General features: G+C 39.5%; 1 protein-coding gene across 1 annotated transcript in view; it reads left to right on the top strand.

The window, feature by feature from the left end:
• LOC150077816 (uncharacterized) overlaps positions 1–27916 on the top strand; it is a 95909-nt gene that overhangs the window by 30015 nt on the left and 37978 nt on the right. Inside the window, exons 4-5 of the mRNA XM_090384370.1 lie at positions 8602–8711; positions 18547–18586. Of these exons, the coding sequence (XP_090240496.1) occupies positions 8602–8711; positions 18547–18586 (150 nt within the window). The remainder of the gene's footprint in view (positions 1–8601; positions 8712–18546; positions 18587–27916) is intronic.

Here is a 27916-nt window from a genome sequence, read left to right as displayed (position 1 = left end):
TTGGATCTGTTTGACTTCCTCTCTTTGCAACTTGACTTTCTCCAGTCCAACTTTCCTAACAGTGAGGTAATTTTCCTTGGTGATTTTAATGTTCACAACTCCAGCTGGCTTCCGTTTTCTAGTCATACCGACCTAGCTGGTCGAGATGCTGAGGCTTTTGCAATTACTAATGACCTAGCACAGATTGTTCATTTACCTACAAGAATACCGGACAATCCTAATCATACAGCCAATACGCTTGATCTTTTTCTCACAAACAACCCTTTTAAGTACACGGTCGAAGTGAGAGGTCCCTTAGCACTTCAGTTCACAACTTGGTGATTGTCTCTTCTCCAATGGAACCTTTATCTCATGGCTATTCCCAACCTCATGTTGTTTGGCATTACAAGAATGCAAAATGGGATGACCTGCGAAACTTCTTTTCTTCTTTTCCTTGGTCGGATTACTGTTTCAAAAGTTCTGATGTCAACGTTTGCTCAGATCATGTCAGTGAAATTATTCTTGCAGGAATGGAATCCTTTATCCCACACTCCACTTTAAAATCTCGTCCCTTATCTAAACCTTGGTTTTCCAATAAATGTGCTAAGGCTGTTCACGAGAAGAATGTTGCATATCGTAATTGGCTTGTTTCTAATTCTTCAGTTTCATTTTCTGCCTACATCAAAGCTCGCAACAATTGTAAAGCAGTTATTAATCAGTCCAAACTAGAGTTTGAACAGGCTAAGAGGAAAAAACTTGCTTCTTGCCCTAATGGTAGTCGAGCATTCTGGTCGCTTGCCAAAGCTATTGGCCGCAACTTTTGCCCATCTCTGCTCCCACCTCTGTCCAAACCAGATGGTTCTGTTGTCACTTCAGCCAAGGATAAAGCTGACCTGCTAGCTTCCCATTTTTCTTCCAGCTCATGTATTAATGATCTTGGTAAAACACCTCCCACCATTCCCAACACGCTCCATTCAATGCCTCCTGTGGTCTTCCGTCAAAAGGATATCAGAAGGATTCTGATGAATCTTGATGCTAAGAAAGCTCCAGGTCCTGATGGTATTTCTCCACTTGTTCTCAAAACCTGTGCTCCTGAACTTACTCCTATTCTTTGTCGCCTTTTTTCACTTTCTTATTCCAAAGGTGTTTTTCCTTCTGCTTGGAAATTTGCTCATATCCAGCCAGTTCCTAAAAAGGGTGACAAATCCCTCCCATCCAATTATCGTCCCATTGCAATTACTTCTACTCTTTCTAAAGTAATGGAGAAATCAATTAACCGCCAACTCTTAAACTACCTAGAAACCTTCCGTCTGATCAACGATCGCCAGTATGGATTCCGTCAGTGTCGATCCACTGGTGATATTCTGGCTTATGTTACCCATTTATGGACTAATTCAATGGAAAGGTTCAGTGAAACACAAGTAGTTGCTCTTGACATCTCAAAGGCTTTTGATCGTGTTTGGCATAAAGGTCTTCTAAACAAGCTTCCATCTTATGGTTTGCCAACTGTTTTTAGTAATTGGTTATCCAGTTTTCTCTCTGATCGCTCACTGAGGGTGATGGTAGATGGCTCTCTGTCTTCTAACTTCTCCACTAATGCCGGTGTCCCCCAAGGTTCAGTTCTTTCCCCCACTCTTTTCCTTTTGTATATCAATGACGTTCTTCCATTGACTGGAAATCCTATCCATAGTTTTGCCGATGATAGCACATTGCATTCAACTTTCCATTTTGAGATACCTCGTCCTGCTCAATCAGCTTCAACTTATCAAAAATCTGCTACCAATTCCTTAAATGCCGATCTTCAGGTAATTCTCCAGTGGGGCAAAGACAACTTAGTTGATTTCAACCCCTCTAAAACTCAGTCTTGTCTTATATCTCGCAAAAAGGATTCTTCTGCTCCTATGCTTATCTTTAGTGACACTCCGATTTCTAGGCAAAATGATATATCTCTTTTGGGGATTACCCTGACTTCTAATCTCTCTTGGCACAAGCACATTACAAATATTGCTTCCTCTGCATCTAAAAAACTTGGTTTTCTCTTTTGCTCTCGTCGTTACTTTTCTTCCAAACAGCTGCTCACTCTGTATAAATCGCAAATCCGCCCTGCCATGGAATATTGTTCCCACATCTGGGGTGGTGCCCCCAAAACCTCTCTCAGGCTTCTTGATTCCATTCAGAAGAGGGCAGTTAGGTTAATTAATGATTCATCTCTAACAGCGTCTCTCCACTCGCTTTCTCATAGACGTACTGTTTCTGCTGCATGCCTCTTCTACAGATACTTCCATGGGCACTGTTCTTCTGAACTGGCTTCTATAATTCCCACTCTCTCTTTCAAAACAGTCCAAACACGTGCTCCCACCAGCCAACATCCATTTACTGTCCAACTTCAAACCCACAGAACCAACTTTTCATCTTCCTCATCTATTCATTCAACTGCCGTTTTCTGGAACAACCTTCCTTCATTCGTATTTCCTGAAAATTACAATCTACAGAAGTTCAAGTCCAGTGTCAACAAATATCTTCTTTCGTCTTCTTAACCTCCAACCCAGCACGGTACTAAGTACTATAGGTTCTAATACCTCTCGTGTTTGGGGTTCACATAAAAAAAAAAAAAAACATAGGCATCAGCTAGTCAATATTCATTCACAGTTCAACTCCTAACTCGTCAAAGTAAGTTTTCTTTGTTTATTTCTTCTACTTTTTTCCTTTGAGGAAGAAAATATCTTCCTCATATGTTTTCTAAAATTTTTCCTGATATTCATTAAGGATATTGGTGAATGTAGTATAAGTTTGATGTCCAAGTTTGCCAACAGTATGAAGCTTGATTGATTTTTTAATAAATTAGTTTTTATTCATTTTTAATAAATGAGTTTAATTTTCTAATATATTAGCATTAGCAGAGGCATACGATGCAAGAAAGCAAACTTTTATGCAGCATTAGCCAAAAAAAAAAAAAAACCCTCCCATTTCACCCCTCCATTCATTCCAAATGCCTGTCCAGCTCGGCCTTAAATTTATTTAGGCTATCAACTTCAGCAACAAAAGATGGAAGTCTATTAGTGGGTTTGAAAGCCATAACATTATAAGTGCTAACATTTCTTTTTTTTCCCCTCTTGTTTTGGTTTTTTCCCATTTGTAGATGACAGGTGATTAGTAAAAAATGTCACAACAAGCTAATTCATTATGACTTAAAACCAAAAAAACAAAGCAACCAGTAAGAAACAAATAAAATAAAAGATTCACAATTACGTAATAAATTATATACATGGTTTTTAATTAAAATGTTTATATTGTTAATATCTGCCATCACAGATATTAACAATATTCAAAGTTAATATCTGCTATCACAAATGCAAAGGAAGTGCATACTTGTTTCATCATGGAAACGAGAGTAGCCTTGTTCAGGCAAAGTTTTTACGACTTAGGAAAACAGAAAAGTTTTTTCTGTTTTATTAACTTAAATTGGCTTAAATTGGCATATTAACTTATTTTCTAGAGTAGCTTTATAATCCTAGTTATGATACTTAGTTTAAATTTTAACTTAGAGATTTTGTAGGTTATTACTGAGTAACGGTAAGGGTATCCAATCCACGTGGTTTACAAATTTTGCAGAGCTGGCGAATGGGAAGGTTTTTAGCTATATTTAGCTGCTTTATTGACTAATTGTTATATTAAATTATTTTCTATAAGTAGCTTATAGACCTAGTCAAGATCCTTGGTTTATTCTGAATTTAGACAGCGAGATTTTGGAAGTTAGCATTAGTAGAGGCACATGATGCAAGAAAGCAAGCTTATGCAGCATCAGACAAAAAAAAAAAAAAAAAAAACCCACTTCCATTTCACCCCTCTGTTCGTTCGAAATACCTGTCCAGCTGAGCCTTAAATTTATTTAGGCTATCAACTTCCACAACAAGGGATGGAAGTCTGTTCCACCAACCAAATACCTGCTGGCTAAAGGCAAATTTCCGCACATCTATCCTACTTCTGTCTTTCCTCAATTTGAATTTATGCCCTCTCAGGTGATTATTCTGAGCAAGAGGATGAATACCAACAGCATTGAGCATGCTCAAACCATTCAAGGCTTTATACACCTTGATCAGATCACCTTGCTGGTGCCTAGTCTCCAGACACTGTAATTTGCAAAACTTAAGCCTTTCTTCGTAAGAGCAACCCTTTGTTCCATTCACTAATCTTGTTGCTCTTCTCTGTACTCGTTCCAGCAGCTCTACATCCTTCTTGAAATGAGGCCTCCAGACCTCTATACAGTACTCAAGGTGTGGCCTGACCATTGCCTTATACAAGGGAATAATCACCTCCTTATCCCGGCTAGAAATTTTCCTGTATATCATTGACAAGACACCACGAGCTACTCTTGCAGCCTGTCTGCACTTCTCAGAGAACTTCATATCTGCCTGCACAATTATCCCCAGGTCCTTTTCATTCTCTACCACTGTCAGTGTAGTACCACAGAGTTGATACGTTGCTCTGGGGTTCAGAGGCGAATTAAGGTAGGTTGAGGCCCCGGGCGCAGAAGAAAATATTGGGCCCCTTAAAAAAGAGAGAGAGACAAGGAAAAAAAATACATTTTAACTATTTTTTTTAAATAAATAAAAAATATTATGTACTATTAATGTTTTATTTCCAATAAAATTTGAATATAATATATGTATAATATAATTAATAATAGCATAATAACAATCACAAAGTTTTGAACTAATAGTTGAACATATGTAAAAGTATAATTAATGATAGTATACGTATAATAGGAGTAACAATCAGAAATTTGAACAAAAAAATCATAGAATTTTACTTGAAATTAAAATTATAAATGTGAAAATATTTAAATAAATTAAAGTGGAAAGTGAAAAAGGCCTTGGGGTAATTGTGCAGCCAAATATGAAGTTCGCTGAGCAGTTCAGACGGACTGCCAGGGCAGGTCATGGAGTCTTGTCAATGATATATAGGAATTTTGCTAGCAGGGACAGGGAGGTGATAATCCCATTATACAAGGCAGTGGTCAGGCCACACCTAGAGTATTGTGTACATGTCTGGAGGCCTCATTTTAGGAAGGATGTAGAGTTGCTGGAACGAGTACAAAGAAGGGCAACAAGATTGGTGAAGAGAACAAAGGGGTGCCTTACCAAGAAAGGCTTAAGTTCTGCAAATTGCAGCACCTGGAGAGTAGGCACCTGTGAGGTGATCTGATTGAGGTGTATAAGACCTTGAATGGGTTGAGCAAGCTGAATGCTGATGGGATTCTTTGTCTTGCTTGTAGAATTCTTCGTCAAGTAGGTAGTTGATTGGTGGAACAGGCTTCCATCTTTTGTTGTGGAAGCTAATAGCCTAAATAAATTTAAGGCTGAGCTGGACAGGCATTTGGAATGAATGGGAGGATATTTTTTTTTTTTTTTACTGATGTTGCATAAGCTTGCTTCCTTGCATCGTATGCCTCTACTAATGCTAATGAGAATGATCAAAAATTCCAGACATCAAGTGATGTGTGATACAACACATTGTTTCATCAGATTGCATCTTGTGACCATTTTAAAGCTTCTTGTTAGTAGGCTGTATTAGCAGTGACACCTTGTGACATGAATTATAATAACACAATCCTTTTATTATCAAAGAATAGAACTAGCATGATCTTTATGTGTGATTTTGACTGCCATGCCTTTCTTATCCTTGGTGAGGAAGTTGTTTTCCACTGGAAGATTTGAATCATTGTTGCTGAGCCAAATCCATACACCTAAGACTGATCATATGCTATAATTTTTTTTAGATAGTATGAACCAGAGCTGTAATGCTCAATACTGAGGTAAACTTCTCATGAGAACTCGGTTTTGTTTTTAATTTCAAGTTAGAATGTGTAGAAAAAAATCGGCACTCACTTTTTGCATGCCAAATCCTCATTCAAAAGGGTCTCAGTTGAACTGAATGAAGGACCCCCTCCCCTCAGCAGTTTCTTGAATGATCAGTGATCAATCTGATTAAATAATGGTGTGGATTTCACTGATATTTTGGTGATATTGGGGGGTGACCACATCTTTCTTCATCTTCAATTTAAAAAATTTGTTGTGTGACACTTCTGAAACCACTTGAAAACAGTTTTTTTTTTTTTGTGATAGCATCATCTCCATGCATAATGAGCATTTCGTGTTTACATGGCTAATTTTCCAAATTTACAAAAAATTTAATGTTTTGATTAGCTTTTTTAGAATTTGCAACATCATGCTCAGACGATGTCTTTGTAAGCTTTTAGCTACTGCTATGCATTGAAGAATTATAAAATCATTCACTGAGCATTTTGATTGAAAAATATATTCTTTAGATACAGTCATGAGCCAAAACATTGACCACCCCTCTCCACGAGTGGATATACCTCACACCACCTAGAAGACGTCACCGATCACCGACAGACCTAGCATATATACTGACAACATGGGTAGGGCCTGTCAGTTCATCAGTACAAAGCCAATTGGGGGAAGGGAAGAACCTGACAGAGTTTGAATGTGGAATGATTTTTGGTGCTAGGAAGGTGGGGGTGGAACATTTCAGCAACAGCAGTGATTGTTAGCTGTTTAACGACTGCCGTAGTTATAATCTACTGGGAATGATCTGAAGAGAGAGGGGCAGACCACCACTGATTGACAGTTAAAGCAAATGGTGGTTGGCAGGACATGCTGTCTGGGACAACAGACAGCTCATGATCCCTCAATTAATGGAAGACTAAAACCAGGTCACATAAAGATACATTTCTGAACACACCATCTGGCAGACACTCTTGCAGATAGGCTTAGAGAGTAGGTGACCTGTTCATGTGCCCATGTCCACTGATCATCATGGATACTTCTGCCTGCAGTGGGTATTGGAGCACTGTTCCTTGACATGACTGGAAAAGAGTTGCCTGGCCTGATGAATCAAGTTTCCAGTTCCATCATGTTGATGGATGGCTGCATATTTGACTGCAAGCGGGTGAAGAGGTGCAACTAGAGTGCACAGTTGGAGGAAAGGCTGGCAGCAGTGGCATCATGGCTGTGGGATGTTTTCGTGGGTAGTTGGTTGGTGGAACAGACTTCCATCCCTTGTTGTGGAAGTTGATAGCCTAAATAAATTTAAGGCCCAGCTGGACAGGTATTTCGAACGAACGGAGGGGTGAAATGGAAGTTTTTTTTTTTTTTTTTTTTTTTGGCTGATGCTGCATAAGCTTACTTTCTTGCATCATATGCCTTTACTAATGCTAATATCACTGTGAAAAACCCCTTATCACAAGTGAATACACCTTCACTGTCAGATCCTACCTCGGCATTGTTTCGGACTAAGTTTTGCTCTATATGGTGACTGTATATCCAGATATCACTGGACTCCTTTAACAACACCCCATGTCAAAGGCCTAAATTCCACAGACATCAATCCTGCCAAACATTTGTGGGATGCAGTATTCACTAGTCCATACCAGTGCCTTGCTCCATTGCTCTGGGATATCCTTTTGTCCAGCCAATCCAGCATACGTGAGGACATCTTCTGCAGTCTTGGAGTCAGTGCCACACCAGGTCCAAATGGTTATCACAGCGAACAGCTGCGATAACCATTTGCACCCGGTCAGGCAGTCAGCTCAACACTCTACTAGGTATGGGGCATAATGTTTTGGTTTGTGGGTGTACATGTACATTATTTGATATATGGATTGGATCGAATTATTATGCAGAAATAAATTATTAATAAATGAAAACACTTCTTCTTGAAACTTTACAATTCACTGAAAACTAAAAATCTGCTCATGACAAAGTGAAGTCTTTTTCATTTATTGAAATAATAATTATGATATTGCAAATGCAATATACATTACTTTCAGAAAGATACGATTTTTATATTTTCACAAACACAATGAAAAGCTTAGGCAGAAACCTTAACTATTTTAATAAGAAATTTGCTGCTTTTTCTGATTAATACAGCATGTTCTTTCATTTGTATTTTACATGTTTCATCTTATGGAAGAGCTGACTTTACCAATTTATTAAAGCACAATACAGGCTGAACATATTTTAGATCCCAAGGCTTGTATAGGTAGTCCTTGCCTAATGTCATTTCACTTAATATTGTTTTGCCACTTTATTGCCAACCATTAGGAGATTGTATATTTGCCCGACATTACTGAATTCATTATTAGATCTGATTCATGCTAATGGGTCTCACCAAATAGCTTTATGGGTTGCACAATGCCTATGTGTTGTGGATTGAAGATTCCTACTTTAGAGTATTTATAATAAAGTTTTGGAGTCCTACATAAAATGATTGCTATTTTCTGCCTCTGTACCATTCTGTATCTGTGCTTTTCTGTATACAGTGGTGATATTGTCCTGTAGCCTTCCTCTTGTTGTTTTTGTAAAATCTTACTCCTCCCCCCCCCCACACACACATGCATATATAAGTGTATGTACTCAAATATTAGTGCAATGTGATTATAAAAATTATTTTTAGAGACATGCTAATTAAGTTTTTTAACTTATGGTCAGATTAATTAAAGTCTACAGTAATATTATTATATTCACTTGAATGTTATTTATCTTATTAATATTTACAACTATTTGGTATATGATTTAATATATGCATTTTATTTTAAAGATGCAAGGAAATCAGCAGTCAGTGTGAAGCGATAAAGCAGGAATATGAACAGAACAAACTGAAGTATGAAGAAACATTGCAAGAGCAAAGTCAGAAGATTAAATCCTTAGGTTGGCTTATAAGTGCTTAATCACTTATATATTTGATTATGCAAGCTTTTCTTTAATTGAAATGTGCTCTCTTCTATTAAAATTAATAAATGTGAACATCTTATCTAATTATGATCTAATTAATCAGTTGTTCCCTAAGGTTGAGATGAGGTATCATTATATCAGGGAAAGAGTGTTGACAAAGAATAGTTATAAAAGTTTTAAAGTAATAGTCAGATGCCAGTCATATATATGTTTCCATGATTATTCCTGTGGAGGTAAGAATTCTCAGTCAGATTCTCATCTACCAATATAACATAACTGAATAACAATCAGAGCTGGGAGCCTAAACCAGTGCTTTGCAACTTCTCTGATATTTTGCCACAATGACAATTTTATGACTTATTATTGTGCCTGCCTCTATGTGATGCAGAGGCAATATGCCCAGCCTGTTGTAACTTAACAGTTTGTATATTTTGCAATTCATAAATAGAACTTGCACATGCAGTGTTTGGCCATATATCATGTGGGATTCTTGGTTAAACATTTCATGTATATAAGGAAAATTTGTAAATTGTCACTGTGGCTAAAGATCATAGAACATTTCAAGGCACTGTTTTTTAATATTTAAAAATCCACAAGCAATTACAAGGCTTGTGCAAAAGTTTTGCCCTTTAATTATAAAAGCCGTAAAAAAGAAGGTCAGTTGAAAAACACTGGCAATAAACAGCTATTTTTCTGAATCCAGTTGGGAATTACTGGCTTTTAGTCAGATGGTTTTGAATGGAGCCATGAGGTAAAGTGGCCCCTCGACGTGGGCACCTGTACGTGGTGAGGGGACCTCCCAGTGACGCTGCTGGACTTCCAGACTAGCATCACTGGGATCCAACGCCCACAGCCTAGGTTCCGGGCTTACATCAATGGAATCCGGCGTGTTTGCCGTGCGCTGCGACCCGTGGAAATTCGGAAAGGGGGATCCTGGTGGTTGAGGGGCCCAGCTTCAATACACCACTTTGGCCCCTGCTTCGACAAGACGGGTGGTCCTGGAAGGCCCGGCTAGGATCAATCGGCTAGTAGGCTCGCCTGCGAGGGTCAACCGTGTCAATGCCATGCCCCTACCCTCATGGTCCGAGGGACAGGATTCAGGCTGGCGGCGGTGCGGGTACAGTGTCTGGGTAGCCCTGGCGTCCCACTCCCGAGCGCATTTATTGCATGCCGGGTAGTGGGCGTCCCTTTGGGCTCCGTGGTGGGTGGGGAGCCCGGGCACTGAACAAATAAAAAACCTCTATGAATCCTGAGAAACTTACTCCTTCAGGGGCCCCAACCCGGTCCCTATCTGAAAATTTAGACAGAGAATCAGATAGCATTATTGCTAATAAGAGGCAGCGAACCGAATTACCATCAGGGCCAGTCCCAAGGTTCCTAATCATGCACTCAACCGGTGAAAAACCGATTGGTAAAATGTCGCCCTTTTTCATTCAAAAAGGGTTAGATGGGTTAGTAGGTTCTCCCAAATCAGTTAAGAGGCTCCGTTCTGGAGACCTCTTAATTGAAACAAAAAATGACAAGCAATCCGAACATCTACTCCGAGTAACATCAATCGGAGGAATCCCTATAACAGTGACACCACACAGAACACTCAATTCATCGAGAGGTGTCATTTCGGAGTGGGACCTTCTCGACGTGACCGAGGAGGAAATCTGCTCCGAATTAAAACCACAGGGAGTCATTGCCGTCAAGAGAATCACTGCGCGAAGGGATGGAAAAATTGTTAAAACCAGGAGCGTAATCCTGACTTTTAACACTCCTAAACCTCCTGACGAGATTAAAGCTGGATACATCAACTGTTCAGTGCGTCCATACGTTCCGAACCCTTTACGGTGCTTTAAGTGCCAGAAGTATGGACATTCTCAAATGGCCTGCCGTGGAGTCCTTGCATGCGCTCGATGCGGTGCAAAGGACCACGAAACAACAGCTTGTTCAGCCGCAAAACCCACCTGTATTAACTGTGAGGGCGAACATCCGGCCTACTCACGAGCATGCCAGAGGTGGAAAGAAGAAAAAGAAATTCAACGGCTGAAGGCACAGCTAAATATATCATACCAGGAGGCAAGGAAATCGGTCAAACCCCTGAATATCAACAGACCTACCTACGCCCAGAAGGTAGCAGGGAGATGTTCCGTCGGAACTCAGACGGACATGACCATTCCTCCAAAGGAGTCTTTCACTCCCATCGTGCGGTATCTCTTAAGTTCGCAAAAACCTACACAGAAGGACCAATCAGCTGCCACTCCTATATCGGTACCTCCTAATGCTCCACAAATTACAAAGGTAGTTATGAAAGAAAAGAATAAGAAAGGGGAAGTCCCCCCTAGTACCCAAGAAAAGATGGATGTCGAGCAGAAGGAGGTACCCGAAGAGTCAGTCTTGGAACTCTTTGCGGAGGAGGAAATGGACACGGGACAGCGTCCTTTCTTCCCCAAAAAAGATAAATCCAAGACTGACAAAAGTAAGCCCTCAGCACCTCGGAAGCCGTCTGATGGACCCACCAAGCCAAAATAATGGCTAAATTCCTACAATGGAATTGTCGTGGATTCAGGCGAAATATAGATGACATCAAGGCCCTCCTGCAAAAGCCCGAGCCAGTTTGCTTTTGCTTGCAGGAGACATATCTAAAGGCAAATGATGATCCCACCATGCACAACATCACAGTTTTTCGAAAGGATAGAATTGCGGACGGCTCTGTACATGGGGGAGTGGCTATCCTTGTGGGTAACCATACCCCAGTGCAGCCCTTGCTAATTACAACCAGCATAGAGGCTGTTGCAATTCGCCTTTCAGTGGGATTCTTATTAACTGTATGCTCTATTTATTTGCCACCTGGGACTGACATCTCCCAGGCAGACCTTGATGATCTTCTAACGCAGTTGCCTCCCCCTTTATTACTTCTCGGGGATATGAATGGACATAACACCCTGTGGGGTAGTGCTAACATCAACGGAAGGGGACGAGTCATAGAGCGTATGCTCAATGACAATGACCTTTCCCTTCTAAATACTGGAACAAACACCTTTTTCCACATGCCTACCCGTACCTTTTCTGCCATTGATCTCTCTATCTGCTCCCCTTCTCTGCTCCCTTCACTCACTTGGGAAGTGGAGGAGAATCCATACGGAAGTGATCACTTCCCTGTGATAACCTTGTTACACAGTGGGAGACCATGTCTTCCCTTCAGGTTACCACGGTGGAAGTTTGATCAGGCTGACTGGACTGCCTTCCAACATCAGGAAAATTTTAATCTTAGTACAGTCAGTCAAGAGCCTATCAATGATGCAGTTAAGTACATCACAGAAAATATTGTCCAAGCAGCTGCGAATACTGTTCCAAAAACATCTGCCCGGTTTCCACCATTTCCCAAACCCTGGTGGAATTCACAATGCACAGCAGGAAAAAAGGCTCAAAACAAAGCGTGGGGGATATTCCGCTGATATCCTACCACGATCAACCTTATAGCCTTTAAACGTGCACGAGCCAAAGCACGCTACATCCGTCGTCAGAGTCAAAAGGAATCGTGGATCCGTTTTACATCATCTATTAACCAGTCTACCAACTCTAAGGTAGTCTGGGATAAAATCCGGAAAATGAAGGGAAAATACACAGCGCACCCCTCATCGGTCCTTGAATATAATGGATGTACTATTGCAGACTTTACTGCAATAGCGAATGCTCTTGGGGAAACTTTTTCTAACATCTCCGCAACATCATCTTACTCCCCAGAGTTTCTGGTCCTAAAGCGCAACGCTGAAAAACAGGCCCTTAAATTCACATCGAAGGGATCCCACCCATACAATGGGCCATTTAATATCCATGAGCTGAAAACAGCACTCGCCCGTACAAAGGCTACCGCTGTTGGACCAGACAACATCATTATGAAATGATCAAACATCTTTCACCAGAATCCATGGACCGTCTGCTCCTCCTGTACAACAGAGTCTTCCTCGAGGAGCACTTTCCGGAAACCTGGCGCAAGGCAACTATTCTTGCTTTTGCTAAGCCAGGAAAGGATCCTAAATATCCAAAAAACTATCGTCCTATTGCTCTGACCAGCTGTCTGTGCAAAATATTGGAGAGAATGGTCAATGCTCGGCTCTTATGGTATTTAGAATCGAATGACCTTCTCTCCCGCTTTCAGTGCGGCTTCCGAAGAAATAGGTCCACATTGGACCACTTAGTTAGACTGGAAACATCTATCCGAGATGCTTTCCTAAAAAGAGAACATTTGGTGTCGGTGTTCTTTGACATGGAAAAAGCGTACGACACAACTTGGAGATTTGGTATTTTAAGAGACCTATACAATCTCGGTCTGAGAGGCCACCTTCCCATTTTTATTAAAAATTTTTTTATCCTGCCGTTATTTCCAAGTTCGTGTAGGATCCTCCCTTTCGCGGCCTTTTTGCCAAGAGGAGGGGGTACCACAAGGATCTGTCTTAAGTGTTACGCTTTTTGCCATTAAAATAAATTCTATTTCAGAACAACTTCCTCCAACTGTAAACAGTGCACTCTATGTCGATGACTTCAGCATATTCTCTCAATCATGCAATATGAGGGTTATTGAGAGACAACTGCAACAAGCTATTGACCGTGTTAACATCTGGGCCACGGCCAGTGGTTTCAGGTTCTCACCGGAGAAGACCGTTTGCGTCCATTTTTGTCGCAAACGTAACCTCCACCCTGAGCCTGAATTACGACTTGGACAAAGCACCATCCCAGTTGTATCAGAGGCAAAATTCCTGGGACTCATTTTTGACAAAAAGTTGACATTTGTTCAACACATTCGTCAGCTACGTACGAAGTGTACGAGAGGGCTTAACATCCTCCGCTCTCTCTCTTCTACCTCTTGGGGTGCAGACCGATGCACTCTACTACGTCTGTACCGTGCACTTGTACGCTCAAAATTAGATTATGGGTCTCAGGTGTATGCATCTGCCAGAAATAGCGCCGTTCGTTGGCTTGACCCCATCCATCACCAAGCCATTCGTATCGCTACTGGTGCATTCCGAACATCACCTGTCCAAAGTCTGTATGTCGAAGCAAATGAACCATCGTTGTCGCTTCGACGAATGCAGTTGTCTCTACAATATGCCTTCAAGCTGAAGTCCCTGCCGGACCATTCCACGTGGACATCCGTTTTCGAGCCACGATGGGAAAATCTTTATAACACACGGCGGACCGCCAATCGCCCATTCGGCATTCGTGTTCAAGAGCTACTCAATGAGCTTAACATCTCGGTAGACAAGGTCGCTCGATCACCAAAGGAGCCCCTTCCACCCTGGCATGCACAAACACCAGCATGTGACTTCTCGTTCAAACTTGCGACGAAGTCTAATACTCCAGCCTCTGTCTACCTTCAGCTCTATTCACAACACCGTGCAGAACATTCTGACTTCTTGCCAGTTTACACAGACGGCTCGAAGTCAGAATCGTATGTGGGATCTGCTGCTGTCTTTCCAAATAATACTGTATCAGAGCAGATACCCCTTGACTGCAGCATTTACACTGCAGAGCTGCATGCCATAGAGTTAGCTCTAGATCACATAAGAAAACACCGTTACGCATATATAAACACCGTATTATATATGCCGACTCAATGAGTGCACTACAGGCTTTATCAGCGATGTCACACACTAATCATCCAACCCTGTCCCGAATCCAGCAGATAATATACAGCCTCTTTGTAAGTGGATTCGATATCCGATTCTGCTGGATCCCCAGTCACATCGGGATTAGAGGAAATGATTTGGCTGACACTGCAGCCAAATCGGCAGCCCTGACGGATAATCTTGACCTGTTAGTCCCCTATACAGACTACAGGCAAGTGATCCGTAGTAACCTACAATCTCAGTGGCAAGATTCGTGGCATCGACTGATTACTACAAACAAACTATGTCGAATTAAGCCTATGATCCATCCATGGCGGTCCAGCTTACGCAGGGATCGCAAAGAGGAAGTTGTTCTTGCTCGGCTCCGCATAGGACACTGTCATCTAACACACTCCTTTTTGCTGAGGGCTGATGACCCTCCTATGTGCGAGCAGTGCGACACCATTTTATCCATCAAACATATTTTATGTGACTGTACCAATTTTAGAAATGCTCGTTATACCGCTTTTAACCATCTGACTGAGCCATATACACTCAGTCAGATTTTATCTGACAATGACCATGTGTCTGCTATTTTTAGTTTCCTAAAAACAGTAAACCTTTTTACTCGTATTTAAAAAAAAAAAAAAAAATCTTATTATTTTAAGGTTTACTATTGTTACTCGTTTACAGATATTTGTCTTTTACAGTTTACAATTGTTTTTATACTCTGACTTAGTGACCTAATTAATTAGGTCACTGAATGTTTTACTAATTTTGTTGACAAAGTTTTGGCGCATTATAGCCTAAGTTGCTGATGCGCCAATAAAACTCAACTAACTAACTAACTAACGAGGTAAAGTGGACAATAAATGCATTGGTACAGTTACTTGTATTACTTTACTATTAGGGTGTGCAGAACATTATCAATCTCAATTTATAAATGGTCATCGGTATTTCACATACAGTGCTCCATCAATTTAGTAGTAAATATTTTGATGCTTTCAACATGTATAATTTTTTTAACAAATTTTTTGATTTCATATATTGCATGAACAAAAAAATAAGCTTCCTGCATTCCAGTGGGTTCCAGCAGAAAAAAAAAAAAGTGTATGTGTGTGTTCATTTTTCTCTCTCAGAGCTTGAATATTCTGTGCTAAATATTTAGTATTCATTTTGAAATTATAGTAAACTATACATTACATTTAGATTACCAGATATTCAAGACCCCCCCCCCCCCAAAGAAAAAAGCTTCATGTTTTAGTCCTGCATTGAACATATCCTTTGTAGGCCATATCATAGCAGCCCTGGATTTTAATTAGGTTTACATAATACACAAATCAGTATGGTGCTTTTGTGTAATAATGTGGTGATGTGGAAGAGAATGAATGTAGTCTCTTTGTCCTTGTGCATTTTATTCGTAAAATTTTTACGTCACTAGATACGCACCCTCCCATCTGCTCGAAATAACTGGAAATGGGACTCACCAGACCAGGAGGCCCGTCTCGAATCATCCAAGGTCCAGTGCCGATGTTCTTTTGCCCAGTTGAGGCATAGAGTCCTGTGTCGTAGTAGTAGTAGTGGCATTTGATGCAAGAAAGCAAGTGTATGAGCTTATGCAGCATCAGCCAAAAAAAAAAAAAAATCGCACCATTCCCTCCAAATGCCTGTCCAGTTCCTCCTTAAATTTATTCAACCTATCAACTTCCACAACGACAGATGGAAGTTTGTTCCAGCAATTAACCACCCGCTGGCTAAAGGCAAATTTTCGCACATCTATTCTGCATCTGTACTGTCTTTTCTTAATTTGAATTTATGCCCCCTTAGGTTCGTAATCTGAACAAGTGGAAGGATCCCATCAGAATTCAGCGTGCTCAACCCATTCAAGGCCTTATATACCTCAATCAGATCACCGCGCAGGTGCCTAGTCTCCAGCCACTGCAATTTGCAGAACTTAAGCCTCTCTTGGTAAGAGGATCCCTTCATTCCCCTCACCAATCTTGTTGCCCTTCTCTGTACACACTCAAGTAAATCTACATCCTTCCTAAAATGAGGCCTCTAGACCTGTACGCAGTACTCAAGGCGTGGCCTGACCATTGCCTTATACAGAGGGATAATCACCTCCTTTTCCCTGCTAACAAAATTCCTATATATCATTGACAAAACCCCATGACCTGCCCTGGCAGCTTGTCTGCGTTGCTCAGAAAACTTCATATCTGCCTGCACAATTACTCCCAGGTCTTTTTCATTTTCTACCACCTTAAGTGTAGTACCACACAGTTGGTACGTTTCTCTGGGGTTACTTCTACCCATATGCAGTACTTTGCATTTGTCAAGGTTAAACTTCAGTTGCCACTTCTTAGCCCATCTGCCCAAATTATCTAGATCCTGTTGCAGTAGCACACTGCCATTACTGTCATTAACAACCCTGCCAACCTTTGTATCATCTGCAAACTTCGACATTAAGCCTGATATACCTTCATCAATATCATTGATAAATATACAAAACAATAGTGGACCTAACACCGAACCCTGTGGGACCCCACTAATAACATTAGTCCAAGAAGAGCAGCCCATTGATTACCACCCTCTGTCTTCTCCCATTTAACCATCGTTTTATCCATTGTAGCAACTTACCCTTAATACCATTCTGCTACAATTTGTACAATAGTCTTCCATGCGCAACAGTGTCAAAAGCTTTCCTGAAATCCAAATATATGATATCAAAATTATTTTTTGCATCCAGTTCCTTTGTAACCACATCATAATATCCTATAAAATTTGTCAGACAAGACTTTCCCTTAACAAACCCATGCTGTGTCTGAATTATTGCTGCAGTCTTGTCTAGATGATCTTGCAATGCATCTTTAACCAGTGACTCCATTATTTTACCCGGAACAGAAGTTAAACTAACTGGTCTGTAATTACTCGTGTCACCCTTCGATCCCCCTTTGTGAATTTGGGATACATTTGCACATCTCCAGTCCGTGGGAACCTCCCCTGAGTCCAAGGATGCTCTCATAATTATGGCTAAGGGTTTGCTTAGTTGCTTTGCCGCCTCCTTTAATATAACTGGAGAGATCCCATCTTCCCCAGGTGCTTTTCTTATGTTTAACTTCAACAATTTTTCCTGCACTTTGCTTTCAGTTATTACAAAATCATTAAGTATCCTGCTACAATTTGATAACCTTCTGCCATTTTCAAACCTTAATAATTCCTCATGTGTGAATGTAGATGCAAAATACTCATTCAGTTTGTTTGCTATCTGAGCAGGATCATCAACAGTCGAACCATCGATGTCAAGTGGACCAATCAGATTCATCCCCTTCCTTTTAGAGTTTATATAAGTAAAGAAATCCTTGCTGTTTTTCTTAGCATCTTTTGCCAAAGATTTCTCGTAATCTGCCTTTGCCTGCCTAACCTCCTTTGTCACCTGATTACAGACTAGCTTATATTTCCCATAGGCTTCTGAGTCGCTTGATAATTTATATGCATCCCATGCATTTTTCTTCTCTGTTAGCAATGGGACTCTGGTTGGGTTGGCTGCTCCCATAACCTATAGCGGCTAATGATTGCCTGATGGTCTTGGTGGAGATATTTCTGGCACCTTCCTTGTTGAAGTCAGCAGTGATTTGTGCCACTGTCGCTCTTCGGTTGGCTGAAACAATGTGAAACAGATATCGACGGCCACATTCATCCACCACGTTTCTCCTTCCACAGTGCTGTCTATGATGAGATGTTATTCTGGAAATGGTGTATTCCTGATACACTGATACTGTCAAATGGGGATAATGCAATTCTGTACCACTTCCACGATAGAGTTACACATGTGTCGGGCACCCACTGTCATCCCTCTTTCAAAGTCGGTTAAATCACGACATTTATCCATACTGGTAACAAATACCATCTATGTGAATGCAATGATGCACTGTACCTATATACCTGCCAAGTGGTGGGTTCGTCCACTAAGGAGAGGGGTGACAGTGTCGCATTGCCCAGGAACCAGGTATCCCATGAATTCTGTCCTTTCTGTGTAGTTGTGCTGAGAGTATTAATTTTTACCTTATTTTACATTGCTGTTTAAAATTTGCTTGGTGATGCTTAGAAGAAAACATTAATTTTTCCATTCTTAGCATTTAAGAAAATAAAATTAATTGTTTTTAAATAGAAGATTTTTGTTTATGATTTTTTATGGACTTGGTACTCAAATTTTTCAGAGGTTGAACTCCTGGCTCTTCGGGAAAAGAATATAATCAAGTAAGTAATAAAAACAAATTTTTTTTTATCAGTTTTATAAAATCCAAACAGTTTTACTTTAGTTTTCAGTATGAAGTTTTACTTGTTTGGAGAGTATTAGTATTAATATTGGCGATACCCTGCAAGGAAGCTTTTGTTGCTGCACCAAGGGATGAGAGGAAGAAGCTACCGATGTGTTTCCCTCCTCCTCCCATAGGTTCTAATCCAGCTGGCATTTCAATTTATCCAGGAAATTGGCCTCAATTAATCATGGGGATAACTTATTCCAGTAATTAACAATTCCCTCAGTGGCTGTGGGGAAAGAGTTATAGGCTAGATTGTCGGAATGCTTTTTACAATCTAGTCTAACTCTTTCCTTCTAGTTTGAATTTATGTCCCCTCGTTTTAGCAAAATTTAGCTTTGTTCACCTTTTGTTAATTTGTGATTTGTTCACCTTTTTTTAATTTATTATGCTTTGTTCACTTTTTGTTACATTGAAACAGTTGTCAGAAAGAGCCCATATAATCCTGAGAAACATTAATGGTTCATCAAAAAGAAATCTTGTTTTTTTAAAAAAATTACTATTGCTATATCATGAATAACAGTTATTCTTAAATCAATGTTTGAATACTGGTTTCTTTGAAATTTATTAGTTCTGGGAAGGATTGCTAGGCATGTGAACTAGAAAATTTTTATTACATGAGCCAGCATTTCTCTAGCTATGGGTCTTGAGCCAAACTTGGGTCACTGACACATTCATATTGTGCCATCTAGGACTCTGTATAAAGTTCAAAAACAGAAAGAAAAGCTTTAGTGATATAATTAAAAACATGTGAAACTGTGGTCATGAAGTTTTTATTGGTGACTATAACTTCACAATGTGATTATCACTAGTCATGCAGCATACATCCTAGTGAAAGTCGTTGTTCCATGAAATCCACTCTGATATGTTGGGTTGTACGTGATTTGTATTATCTTTAATTCTGGTCTTTGTATTTTATAAATTGGCTGGTAATGGTAGCTGATAGACTTGATCCTTAACATTTCCCAGAATCAAAGATCCAGTGGGTCGAGGTTTGTAGATTGCTTCACTTTGGCCATTGAATTGTACCATCTCATCCCATGTTTGAGGCATGGAAAGAAATGATGGGGTGTGTTATCTTGTTGGTATATGACTGATCTGAATTATTGTTAATGATCTGTTGATGGAAGAAAGTTTTCTAACATGTAAGATACACAGCCATGTTTTTCATTCAGTGTTTGGTGTTGTTTTACTAAGTTTAAAATACATAATGTTCTATGCTTAGAAAGTTGTGAAACTTCTTTTTTAATTGTCCTGTATGATAAAAAATTAAATTGAAATTTGTGCATGTGAGTGTTTTAAATTGCTAAATTAGATAGTGTTCAATCCAGTTTATCCAGTGCAATATATCTTAAGTACTTGAGTATAAGTCAAGAAATTTTGGAAATTTACAAAAATCAGAAAGTACAGGGTTGCCTTATATGTGGGCCATGTCAAGTTTCTGCACATTCAGAAAAATTTTTGTTAATAATGTAAAATAATTTGTAAAATTATTTTTCAAACTTTCTGGCAAAAATCCATTTTCTTCTCAGTTCTTTATAGAGTGAGTGTGATGCATAGATTATTGCATACCTAGTTACTACTAATTTTTATTATGCAGTTTTGCACAACAAATCCATATGACATATCTCAGCTTTTACAATACCTACATCTGTTGTTGTGCATTAGTCTGAAATTGATATTGAAGAGCCTTTGCTTCGGTACTATAAGCTGGTAGCACCGATAATCATGTAAAACCAGTTTTTTTAATTCTTTCATGAAAAGTGAAAGTATGGATGAAATGAATGTAATTGATAATGTAATTGAAAATGAATGTAATTGAAAATGAATGAACGCAATTGAAAATGAAAGTAATTCATCTTACAGTTGTTAATCATTTTCAGATAGTTTCTCTATTATTTAATATTAGGGTAAGTAATAAATTATCTTTCGTTTTATAAAATACATTAATGTAAATATTCCATTCATTTTCTGTTCAAAAAAAAAAAAAAAAAAAACTCGAAGTTAAGTTGTACTTAGTATGTATAAAGAGGAATAATGATAATAATTGGACTCAACACTTTTCTAAATGTCTATAAATTTACTGACAGTCCATAAAAAGATCTAAAATTAGATTCTCATAGAAAATGCTTAGATGTTGATGGAAATTTCATATTGTTTAAAGATTATATCTATTCAACTTATATTGTAGAAACTAGTTATTGTTGGTGACACTATTGTCAGGGAGATGGGGAATATACTATGCAAAAAGGCACAGGACCAGGGTATGTCGTCTGCCAGGGGCAAAAGTTGATGATGTTGTGTATCATCTTTTCAGGGTGCAAAAGGTGATATTGTTGTACATGTTGGAACTAATGACATTTAGAGCAAGAGATCTGCAGATTTACTCAACAAATACAGGTCAGTGTTGAAAAAAATCGCAAGTTAGGGTTGAATGTGAAAGTGTCTGCAATTCTGCCCAGACATGATAGGAGGGAGTATATGATGAGAGCCTTGTCAATCAATTCGGCCCTGGACAGTCTGTGCAAGGCTCAAGGGGTAGAATTTATTTCAGCCTGGTATGTGCTTGTTGACAGGAGAGACTGCTTCTACAGGGATGGGATACACTTAAATAGAAAGAGTGCAAAAATATTTTCTGATGCTATCGAGGCAGTGTTAGGTGGGTCAAAAAACTTCTAGCATGGGGGGATACACAGACTAAAAGGTTAACAGTGGCAGCAGGCAGAGACAAAAGTGATTCTTGCACTGCTTCTATTAGAATGGCCAGCATACTGGAAAGCAAGGTAATGGAGATTTCCAGGACTGCTGGGAGTCATAGTGGAACAAGTAAATACATGGACTTGTTAGGGTCGCTAGGAACAGGTGCATGTACACCAATGCTAGGAATATAGTTAATAAATTTGATGAGCTTGAAGTGCTAGTCAAGACATCAATTGTTCAGATATCAGAGATGTGGTGTCACACTGATATAGGCAGTGAAGAGTTGGAATTTGGGGAGTACAATGTGTATAGGAAGGATAGACAGGGTAGGAAGGGAGGAGGGGTTATGCTGTTATTTAAGAAACACATAAAATCTAAGGAAGTGCATCCAATTGATGTTGGTGGACAATGCAGTGTTGAGTCTGTTTGGTGTGAAATAATCACTGGGAAAGCAAAAATGAGAGTAGGTGTTTGTTATAGGCCTGATGAGTATAATGAGCAATGGCGCCTCCGTAGCCAGGTGGGCAGGAGCAGCAGTGCGTAGCACATGCTTCTTGATTAGACCGGGGTTCGAGCCCATGAGCCACCAAATACGGAGGATGTGGCAGGTCAGGGAATGACCACTGCATATCCCCGGAGCAATATGGCTTTAGTTGCTAATGCTCCTAAATAATAATAATAACAACAACATAATGAGCAATTGTGTAGAGAAATAGAGTGGGCCAGTAAATCAGAATGTCTTATAATGGGAGATTTTAACTTTCCAGGTATTGACTGGAACTTGTGGGTTGGTCACTCACACACTAGCAAGACTTTTGTGGATTTATTGGATTACTGTTTTCTACAGCAGCATGTTCGAGAGGCAACCAGAGGGAGTAATACTCTTGATTTGATTATCAGTAGTGATTCTTCATGCATTAAGAATCTGCAGTGATGACAATGTATTGATGTGGGAATTATTTAAAGATGTAACTACTATCAAGGCTAAAGGGAAGGGCTTTTGCTTTTGTAAAGGTGACTACAGAGGTCTCAGAGAGTTTTTAAATTGTGTACAGTGGGATCAACTGATAAATAAATAAATAAATAAATAAATTCTTTATTGCTAATAAGTACAGGACATGTACTAGACAATAATACTCAACACGGCGACATAGCCAGGAGTTTTACATTATAAATGAAATTAATTGGCAAAACCGTTACTTGGAAATGATGAGTTACAAACATGTAAATTATAATAATGAAAAATGAGGACTAAACGTCATATGGAGGAAATTATCCCAGTTCCGCAGATGGAATCCACTCGAGGAGCATGTGACGGTATTTGTAGTCGGTAGCTAATTTCTGAAGGTCGACTCCAAGACGGAGCAGTGCCTGAATTTTGGGCATGTAGGAACCGACTACACAGTTTCAACCGGTTGTATTTCAGGATTACTGTGGGCTCTGACCTCAAGGATGGCGTAGGATTGTGCCACTGACAGAAATCCCAGATGTTTGGGGCGTTTATTACTCCTGTGTACATTTTTACTGAAGTCATTAAACGCCTGCTGTCAATTAACCTCGGGAGCCTGGGTACATTTAGCTGCTCAGCCATGTCAGTTGTTCTCAATTGAGGGGGTCGGCGATGTTTATTTGTGGCCCATTTCAGGGTCCAGTATTCACACGAGAACACCGGTTTTTGATGTAAAGGCGACGCAGATGCCCAAATTTCAGCAGCGTATAAAATAGCCGGATAAACAGTGGCTTGAAGATATCTGGTAGTGGTTGCGGCATCGTTGGAATGAAGTAAGTGTTGTTTCGCTTTCCAGCATAGGGTGTTAAAATGCTTCCGGAGGTATTCTGTGTGATCATTAAATTTCAGCTTCGGATCAAAATAGACCCCGAGATCTTTATGGCAGGTAACCACTGGAATTAGAGTACCTAAAACTGAAGGTTGAATTATTGTTGGTTGCTGTTTCAATGAGTAAGTCATTATTGCAGATTTTGATGGGTTAAGGTTTAATCCAAACATCTTCAAGTAAGTTGAAAGAGTGGTCAAGTTCTCTGTGATGGAAGACGTAATTTCCATTGGGTTTGCAGACGGTGGGATTAAGGTAAGAAACTTTATATTGTCGGCATATATTAGAGCATCATCACGATGACTCACGAAAGGAATCAGAATCGCTGAGAAGAGAAGGCCAGACAGGACACCACCTTGTGGGACTCCTGCATTAATTTTTCTTGTAAAGTGGGTTTTTTTCAAAGTGAGGTGGACACTTCTATTCTTCAATAAGGCGGTGAGGAAAGCTAGTAGGTTTCCATTAATCCTGAAGAAGAATTGCAGGAGTCTGAGAAGGGCTGTGACGTCTAGGCTGTCAAAAGCAGCTTCAATGTCAGCGTATACTATAGCTAATTCAGATTAATTTCGAAGGCTTGAAGAATTGATGTCTGTGCAGCCATGAGGTTTGTTATGGTGGATCTATTTTCGACTGCGAAATGGAACTGTTTCGGCTTCTGTGGCATCAGCTGTTTGTTTAATGCTGGAAGGGGTACCTTTTCTAGAAGTTTGAGGAAGGTGGAAGAAGTTGAAATTGGTCTGAAATCTTTTAGGCTTGTTGGTGCTTTGACCTTAGGCAGTGGCCTCACAGAGTATTCATTCCACTGAGCAGGGAAAACTCGTGTGGAAAGAATAGAGTTGTAGATTGAGAGTAATGCATCTAGGATATAGGGGCTAAGGCATTTATTTATGAAATGAGGTATCTTATCACGGCCTGCGGTACTAGATGGTCGCAGGGAGTTAATAGCATATATCAGTTGCTGTCTTGTGATGGAAATTATGGAAAGGTCATCAGTAGGAGCAAATTGGGAGTTTTGGAGAGGAATTTCAGCAGAGGTGGAATTGGTATTGATGATGTTACCAACAGTGAATTCTAAATGGGAAGCCTTCATGGACTTAATATTGGAGGCTACTAGGCTTTTTATTCCACCTAAGAAATACTGTTCAAGGTTTAGGCCTAAATGGATGTCAGATGAATTAATGAGTCTAGTGGCAGAGAAGAAGAAGAATGTATGGGATGCATATAAAGTATCAGGCAACACAGAAGCTTATGGCAGGTATAAACTAGTCTGTAGTCGAGTCACAAAGGAGGTTAGGCAGGCGAAGGCAGATTATGAGAAATCTTTGAAAACAGCAAGGAGTTCTTTACTTATGTAAACTCTAGAAGGAAAGGGATGAATCAGATTGGACCACTTAACATAGATGGGTTGACTATTAATGATCATGCTCAGGTAGCTGATAAACTGAATGAGGATTGCGCATCTACATTCACACATGAGGAGTTATTCAAAGAGGGGAGTGCTAGAAGTTTATCAAACGCTAACAGGGAGCTAAGTGATTTTGTAATAACTGAGATCAAAGTAGAGGAGAAATTGTTGAAGTTAAACATAAGGAAGGCACCTGGGGTGGATGGGATCTATCCAGTTATATTAAAGGAGGCAGCAAAGGAAGTAAGGAAGTAAGCAAACCCTTAGCCATAATTATGAGAGCTTTCTTGGACTCAGAGGAGGTCCCCATGGACTGGAAGTGTGCAAATGTATCACCAATTCACAAAGGAGGTTCAAAAGGTGACACAAGTAACTAGACCTGTTAGTTTAACTTGTGTTACGGAGAAAATAATGGAATCAAATAATGGGATCATCTAGACAAGACTGCAGTAATAGTTAAGACACAGCATGGGTTTGTGAAAGGGAGGTCTTGTCTGACCACTTTGATTGCTTACTGTGATGTGGTCACAAAGGAACTGAATGCCAAAAATAATTTTGATATCATATACTTGGATTTCAGGAAAGCTTTTGATACTGTTATACATGGAAGACTGCTGTACAAATTGGAGAGGTATGGCATCAAGGGTAAGCTGCTACAATGAATAAAGGGTTGGTTGAGTGTGAGACAAGAGAGAGTGGTAATCAATGGACACTGCTCATTGTGGACAAATGTTATTAGTGGAGTTCCCCAGGGTTCGGTGTTGGGTCCATTGTTGTTTTGTATATTTATCAATGATATTGATGAAGGTATATCAGGTTTAATGTCCAAATTTGCAGATGATACAAAGGTTGGCAGGGTTGTTAACAACAGTAATGATGGTATGCTACTCCAACTGGATCTAGATAAGTTGGGAAAATGGGCTGAGAAGTGGCAACTGGAGTTTAACATTTACAAATGCAAAGCACTGCATATGGGTAACAATAACCGAAGAGAAACTTGCCAACTGGGTGGTACTACACTCAGGGAAGTGGAAAGTGAAAAAGACTTGGTGTAATTGTTCAGCCAAATATGAAGTTTGGTGAGCAGTGCAGATGGGCTGCCAGGGCAGATCATGGAATCTTGTCAATGATATAATGGAATTTTGCTAGCAGGGAAAGGGAGGTGATAATCCTGTTATACAAGGCAATGGTCAGGTCACACCTAGAGTACTGTGTACAGGTCTGGAGGTCTCATTTTAGGAAGGATGCAGAGTTGCTAGAACGAATAAAGGGCAACAAGATTGGTGAGGGGAACAAAGGGGTGCTCTTACCAAGAAAGGCTTAAGTTCTGCAAATTGCAGCGCGTGGAGAGGAGGCACCTGAGAGGTGATCTGATTGAGGTGAATAAGGCCTTGAATGGGTTGAGCAAGTTGAATGTTGATGGGATTCTTCATCTTGCTCAGACTAAGAACCTAAGGGGCCACTGTTTCAAATTGAGGAAAGATAGTTGTAGAATAGATGTTTGGAAATTTGCCTTTGGCCAGCGGGTAGTTGATTGGTGGAACAGGCTTCCATCTCTTGTTGTGGAAGCTAATAGCCGAAATAAATTTAAGGCTGAGCTGGACAGGCATTTGGAACGAATGGAGGGATGAAATAGGAGGGAGTTTTTTTAGGTGATGCTGCATAAGCTTGCTTTCTTGCATTGTATGCCTCTACTAATGTTAATGCTTACCTCAAAAATCTGACATTTTTGGAATGTTTCTCCAATGGTGATTGACTGTACAAGGACAGGAGGGGAAATAGGTTAGACATAAAAAAAACAAAAACACTGCAGGCATTTTTTTATGCATTATGTTTCAATGATAATTTCCAAACACCAATTTATGTCTGTTTTACATACAGCAATACCTCACACAGTGTGGTTAATGCATTTGAAAAAGATATTGCACTCACTGAATCAGCACTAAATGGGGAACAGTTTTAATGGAAAAAATAATGATATGTGGGTATCGTAAGGATTTTTTTATAGTAGAAATAATTATGCATGATTAGTTAGAAAAATAATAAATACAAATAGTAATGAGGTAGACTAAGAATGAAATTAATTGATAAACTTTATTTCGAAAAAAGGAAAACAATGACAATTTTATTTTTAAAAAATGAAAGCTAGAAAATTTTACCATTAAAGAAAAATCAATCTAATCTAAGTTGCACCATTTTGTTTTTCTTCTTTCTTTGTGGAGTTCTCGGTAACATTGAATGGCATCTTCTAATGCTCGTTGGACATCATTGCTACACTCTGTCTGGATCATGATTCATAATTAAGTCTGAAGCAGTTTCTACTGCCCTAAACATTTTTTCAAGTCCTTGTATGGGAAATTCTTTTTCTCACACTTTACTAGCTCCTTTGTTATGCTCTGGACTTTCTTCTGCTTCCTCATATGCCCGTTCTTGATCTAAAATCTCCAGATGCATTTAGGACGATCTTTTGATGACTCGTAACCTGGTTGAGTTTTTTCATTTTCTGATAGAAAAGTTCTAGAAGGTATTTTTTCCAAAACAAACCCGTTTCATCAACATTAAATATTTGGTTATAATTGTACCCACCTTTTTCAATAATTTCTATAAATTCTTTAGGAAATTTTTCAGCATCATCTTTGTTTGCACTTGCACTTTCGCCTACAATATGGACATTATGAATCCCTGAGCTTTTTTTAAAACGAAAGAACCAACCACGAATTGCTGAAAATGTTTCATCAGTTGCCTTTTCTCCGTAACTTTCTTCCGTTACATTTTCTTTAAGTATGTTGAAAAGACTTGTAGCTTTCGTTTGAATTTCCATTTGACTTAATGGAATTCACTTCTGATTGCAATCTTCTATCCCTGTCGATAGCAGATGTTCCATATTTACCATTAGAGAGCTCCTTTTCTTTATGATTGTTTTTAAGGCAAAAGCATTGGTAGTTATTCCATACTCCTTGTACTGATTCTTTTCTTTTACAATTATAGATAATTCATTTATTTCTTTGTCTCATGCGAGTTTGGCAAACAAAGTGCCTTCTTCATGGCATTTGGTGATTTTAAGTTTCTAGTTTCTCTTCTAATTTCAATCATTTACATACCACACAATGCACTATAGTGAATCCCATACTGATTGAAGCTGCACCATGTGAGGTATTACTGTATTTACTAGAATGCATGTCATTGTTTTTGCAACATATGAAATGATTAATTTTGCAAGATATTCAATACTATTTCACAGCATAGTACTTAGCAGTACAGTGGCATGTATTTGGTTAAAGTGATTCGATTGCTGAAATCAAATTGCACTATTTGTACTTCACATTAA

Source organism: Mastigoproctus giganteus, chromosome 11, assembly GCF_048544385.1.
Source record: "Mastigoproctus giganteus isolate SK-2022 chromosome 11, ASM4854438v1, whole genome shotgun sequence".
Classification (NCBI taxonomy): Eukaryota; Metazoa; Arthropoda; class Arachnida; order Uropygi; family Thelyphonidae; genus Mastigoproctus; species Mastigoproctus giganteus.
Note: the sequence above shows the minus strand (reverse complement) of the source record. Positions and strands in the feature narration are given on the sequence as shown.